Here is a 6126-nt window from a genome sequence, read left to right on the forward strand (position 1 = left end):
TATATATATAGGATTATTAATTAAGCTTTACAACCAATCAATTAATCCCTTTGCGGATAGTTCTCTCATCCGACAAGCATCGAAAAATGATTAGCTCACACTACATCCTAGGGTACTATAATTTTTTTTTTTGAAAAATACTCTAATTACAAATAGATTACAGAAAAATAATTCCACAAACTGATATGACATGCATGATTTGATTTAAACTCTGAGTAATCTAGAGTGGAAGAAAGAAATATAACACTTTATTTATTTATTTGGGAGATTCGGTGAGGGGGATTGAACCCAAGACCTCTCTTATGGAGGCTGGATCTTATGCCATCTGAGCTACAAGCTCTTAGTAGAAATATAACACTTTTGAGTCTTATTTACTATTTAGTATGTCTTAAAAAATTATTGTTGTCCATGCCAATATAATTGCTACAATATTTAATGGTAAATAAATATTCTGTAACATATTATGTGCATATCTCTCCCATTGCTCCATGTTGTGTAGAGTTTGATTTTGTTTTGTGGCGGTTCAATTTTATGACCCAACCCGAAGAGTTTGTTGCGGCTTTTGGTAGATTTTTAATGAGGTTTGGGCTGAGCTAATTTTGTCCCGAAATTTGTTTTGATGATTCGGTACAGCTCTTGAACCGGTTCTACCCAATCCCTAATTAAGATTTATGTGCTAATTATCCTAATTAGGGTTTAACCATGGGGGGCGCGCGCACATACACATATTATATATATATATATATTGTATTTTCGTACAATTGTATAGTGTATTGCTGCACAGTGTATTTGATTTGTAAAAAAATAAAATTGTCTACAGTTTTATGGACGCAAGCACATTGTTAAACCATATAAATATTGTGTTTATGTATGATTGATTTCATTTTTTACTTTAATTTTTTCTTCTTATCGTTCCCAACACTCTACACACTAGATTTCAAATAGAAATTATAGAAATCTGAATCCTTCTTTCCTTCATATATATAATAGAAAAGGTGTAAATTAAGAGATATTTTGTATGTAGTGTTTACAATATCTAAGTAGTCAGGATAGCATCTGTTATCTTGGAAGTAACTTTTTTCAGCTAATTAATCTCCTAATTTCTTACCCAAAAAATATTGTAATTGATCTCTTCTCTACCTTAAAACAATATAATGTGGGTGGGTCTTAATTAATACGCCAATGCATATATGGTGTACGTGCTTGGATGCATGGCATGATCATTTGGAGAGGAGGATTTGGATTTGGATCTTCATAATCCAAATCTACTATTACTTGGATAACATATTAAAATTTAGATTTCATGAAGTCATGCTTGATTTGAAATCTAAATCTGAATTTAAATATTTTATCTATTAAACTCGACCAAAATAAGGAAAATATTGAAAAAGCTGCTTGTATTAACAATATGTTATATACCCTTATGACATTTTGCACTTAAAAACCCTTAGAAAGAGTACTTAAATATATAAACCGTTACTATATTTTGAGGTCAAAGTTTTGAATTCTGGATTAATGTCACGGGATAATGCTAGAGGTCAAAAATAGAAATATTTTTTTAATATCTTTAAAGATTTTTAAAAAATAAAAATATACCAATTAACTAATAATTCATTCCTTAATCATTAAATAAAAAAAATACAATATCGGTCAAAATAAGGGGCATCATTCTCAGTTCCAATGTCATGACCCAGTGTGGCTCATTCAACAAGCAAATTAAATTGATTCATATGCGTGTGAAATTAATTATAAGGAACTATAAAAATAAAGAACAAGTTTTAAAAAGAAAAGAATGAAATATATAGCTAGGTTATACACACACACACACACACACACACACACACACACACACAATATCATCCTCCACATGATGCAATTTGCAGGCAATTAGCAGCCATCCAAGCAATTGAAAAACAAGGTCTTAGAATTCTCCCAAATTTCCTCACTCTAATAAATCTCAATTAATTTTCTCAAATAACCGCCATCATTTATTTTCATTTTAATAATTGGAACCTCCTCTTTTGTTTTTTTTTTTGGTATGTATGATGTCATTGATGTATATCAAAATCACCCTCATAAAAAATCTGTCTAAAACAGCCAGGGGTCATGATATAATTCGTCTTTTCAACATATATGGTGCCAAAATTACAAGTATGTTGAGTTACTCCCAAATTTCACAAGTATTTGCAATTTTTATATCTAAATTAATAATTCAATTAATAATAATAATAATGGGTTTAATGACAAAGCCACCAATCTCTCCCCCTCCTTTCTACTTTTGTCTGAGGGAGGAAGCTCAGGAGTTACACTCAACTCCAATTCTCAACCGTTGGATTTAGCCCAAGATCAACGGCTATTATGCCATGTGGCTCATTACAAGGCTTGGTATAAGCTTCTTGATTCTTGTCCAGCTCTTGTTATGGGGTGTTAATTCTCACAAGTTAAGCGAAAAAACCCACAAAAACTTCCCAAAAATCAAGCCTAGATAGACCTTTTCCCTCTAGTTTTCAATCTCCTTGAAGCTCCTCTAATGGAAGGTGGAGGAGAAGGTGGTGGTGGGGAATTAGGTACTTGCTATGGGAATTCACAAAGAAACCCTTCCATATGTCGGCCCGATCTTCCATTCACAGCCATAGATAGGTTCCTGCAGTATGGTGATCACAACCACCATTTCTCTCAGCAGCAGGCTCAGAACGTCCATGCAAAGAACAAAGAAATACTTATTTCTGACACCGGCTTAGGCAGTTTTACCCCGTACAGGGATGCAATTGGTGGCGGGTTTTCCTGTCCGAATATTAATCCAGAGGTTTGCTTTGCTGACGCGTTTTTTGTGGATGAAGAGCCTCTGAATTGGATATATGAGAAAATCCCTATCCTGGCCGGGTTGAAACAAGAAGTGAAAGTTACAGGAAACAAGAGTTCTAAAGGCCCGGGGAAGAATGCTAAAAAAGGATCTTCTGAAGCTTTAATCAAGGGACAATGGACAGATGAAGAAGACAGGTGATCCCAAAACATTTAGATGATATATTTTTTTTCACTGACTTTTTCCAAACTAGTATATCTTTGCTTCTCGTACTCTCGGACATATATTTTAGGTTTTTTCTTTCTTGTTCTTCAGGAAACTAATCAAGTTGGTGAAGCAATATGGAATGAGAAAATGGGCACAGATAGCAGAGAAGCTGGTTGGAAGAGCTGGTAAGCAGTGTCGCGAGAGATGGCATAATCATTTGCGCCCAGATATAAAGGTTTCCTCTCGTTTTGCACATGATTAATTTGTTCATCTTTTATGCATGTTTTTATCTAAATCAAGCAATGATTTAAGACTTTTAGGCCTTTATGGGGGTATCTAAGAACCGAAAACTACTTGTCTAAAATCCCAAGATTTGATATATAACCAATGATCATTAATTAATTTTGACAAGAAAAACCATAGATTTCAGCTTTATTTTACTTATGTTACAATCTAAAGTTAAATATTCCTAGGCATTGGCAAAGATACATGAGACTCAGACTCATGTAAAGGATCTATCTAAGAGATCTATTTGTGCTTATCTTCAGATCTCCTAATTTTTTTTCTTTTAATTCATGCAAAACTACATTTCCATTCAGCAAAGAGTATTATACATATAGGAAAATTCTATACATCATACTACTATATATCCCACTAAATAAGATGTGACACATAATTTATTACTATTAAATAATTATTTATTACATGCTTATTTCTCATCCAATGTTAATGAATATATAAAATCTTTATATATATATATATATATATATATATATGATCTTTGGGTTTAGATTTACATAGCAATCACAAGCTCATGTAAGCCTAACTAGCTAGATCGCTTAAATCTTGCATTTTCCTTCGATCTGTATCTTCTTCTTCTTCTTCTTCTTTTTGTAGTTAAAAAGTATATAGCGTTAATTTATTTTTATATGTCATTAATTTCTCATACCTATCCAGGTCAGGCGTTTTTTTTTCGCAATTTGCACCTTCACGTTTCTTCTTCCATATACGTGAACAGTACTCGCGTTTAGCGTTGAATTAATTTCATGTGATTTTGAATATCCGCGCAAGCAGGCCAGAATGCATTTTTAGTACCGTTATAAAAGTAATCCCCATAATATATGCAAAAGTACTGACACTGGCAAGCGTTGTCTTTGTCTTGATGTTTAGAAGGATAGCTGGAGTGAAGAGGAGGAGAGGTTACTGGTTGAAGCTCATGCGAAGGTCGGAAACAGATGGGCCGAGATCGCTAAGTGCATTCCCGGAAGAACAGAAAATGCAATAAAGAATCATTGGAATGCCACGAAGAGAAGGCAGAATTCAAGGAGAAAGAACAAACCGACAGAGATGAGTCAAAAAGGAAAGCCCCAGTACTCTTCTCTGCTTCAAGACTATATCAAAAGCAAGACTCTGAACAGTAAAACTTCTACCGCCGACGCCGCTATTGGAAACATCACCACCCCCACCAGTTCAACCCTCTCCGGCGAAGACCCATCAACCAAATTCAACTATTTCCTCCCGGAACTATCAGAGTCGAGCTCCCAATATTGTGACGCGCCCACATTGATTTCTCAAACATATGATGAGGAGCTACTCTTCATGCAAAACCTTTTTGCAAACCATTACGATCAGCCACCTGTTGACGACAGTACTAAAGTCACAGCTCAGATGGTAGCTGAAACGTTTCATGTCGATCCCTTTCAGGATTCTCCCACTGACGTTGTGGAATCCGGTACTGGTCTTGCATCATTCACTTCGAACCCAAACTTGCAGAAGAACAACAAACTCCAAACTATAGATACCGGTGCCCCCGCGACGACCCACTTGCATTCTGACGTCTACCTCTCGTACCTGCTGAATGGCACTGCCAATTCTTTGCTATCCAATGATTACAGCTACTGCTACGACAACAACCTGAACATGGACTTGCTGACTAACCAAGCATACTCTTCGAACGGCAGCATGAAGGAGATGGATTTGATAGAGTTTGTCGCTTTAAATTCGCATTTGTCTCAGGGCAGTAACAGTAGCGTGTTTCTTGCTTAGTGGGCTACATAGTAAGAGTTTGTTGGTGTCCATCTTCAAGACTAATTTGGAGAGCCACTAATATATTAACTCTGAATTAATGGGGCTAGGGATATTGAAATGTCATTTAAAGAAATTTGCGACAGGGACATTAGCTGTTGGGCTGTTGACACTTGAGAAAAGTGACGATGTTGGAGTGTGTTTTAGTGTGCTGAGCGTTTCTTTCTCTAGGTTTTATATGGCTGTAGTAATGGTGCTACTTCGTTGGTAGATTGTGAACAAAAATATTGGCGTTTGGTTTTAGTTTTCTAGCTGGACTGCAATCATTTTACAGGGAGTACTAGTTCTTGTTTCCGTTTCTAATTTTCTGTTACGTCTTCTTTTTCTTCCCTTTTCAACAGCTAGCTTCAGAGCTTCTGATTGTTGACGAGAATTTGGTCAACACGAAGAAACTGATAGAAATGTCCTGAACATATATTTTTTGGGGGGTAAAATGGAAACTGCGTGCAACGCAAAAGGACTTGCAGATCAAGTACGGACAATTGTTTTTACACAAACTTCTACGAAAGACTCATCATTTAATACTTTAGTTAGTTATCACATATTCTTAGCTGGTCAGTGTAGGCCGTAGTTTAATGGGCTAATTACTAAAAAATTAATTATTTTCGCGTTCTTTTTTCTTTTTACGTTGAGCAATTAAAGATTGCATAGTATTTTGTGAAGAAAATTTTATGTTAATTTAGAGCATTGGTAATGATTTATGAATTTTTATATTCATCTTTATATTTGTATAATATGGCTCTAAATTGATCTATATTAAATTATTCATCTTTAAAATTTTCCATAGCTATATATAATATTTCTTTAAGTTTGAAGGAGTACCATTCAGTCTTCAAATATTATTTTACTATTTTTTCTCTCTCTTATCCATTAAAATCAATTCTGTGAAATTTGTATTAAGTTAATAATACAAAATATTTTTTAGTATATATTAATATTTATTGATAAAATTGATCATTTTGATATATGAAATTGATAATATTTAAATATATGGAATTGTTATTTTTGAGCACATTGTGCTAATTGTAAAA

General features: G+C 34.3%; 1 protein-coding gene across 1 annotated transcript; it reads left to right on the forward strand.

The window, feature by feature from the left end:
• Nucleotides 1-2458: 2458 nt before the first annotated feature.
• LOC122292709 (transcription factor MYB119-like) lies at nt 2459-5338 on the forward strand. The gene is made up of 3 exons (XM_043101187.1): nt 2459-3000; nt 3119-3245; nt 4181-5338. The coding sequence occupies exons 1-3, from the start codon at nt 2531-2533 to the stop codon at nt 5054-5056; spliced, it is 1473 nt and encodes a 490-aa protein (XP_042957121.1). The 5' UTR covers nt 2459-2530; the 3' UTR covers nt 5057-5338.
• The last annotated feature ends 788 nt before the right edge of the window (nt 5339-6126 follow it).

The sequence above is a fragment of the Carya illinoinensis genome, chromosome 13 (assembly GCF_018687715.1).
Source record: "Carya illinoinensis cultivar Pawnee chromosome 13, C.illinoinensisPawnee_v1, whole genome shotgun sequence".
Classification (NCBI taxonomy): domain Eukaryota; kingdom Viridiplantae; phylum Streptophyta; class Magnoliopsida; order Fagales; family Juglandaceae; genus Carya; species Carya illinoinensis.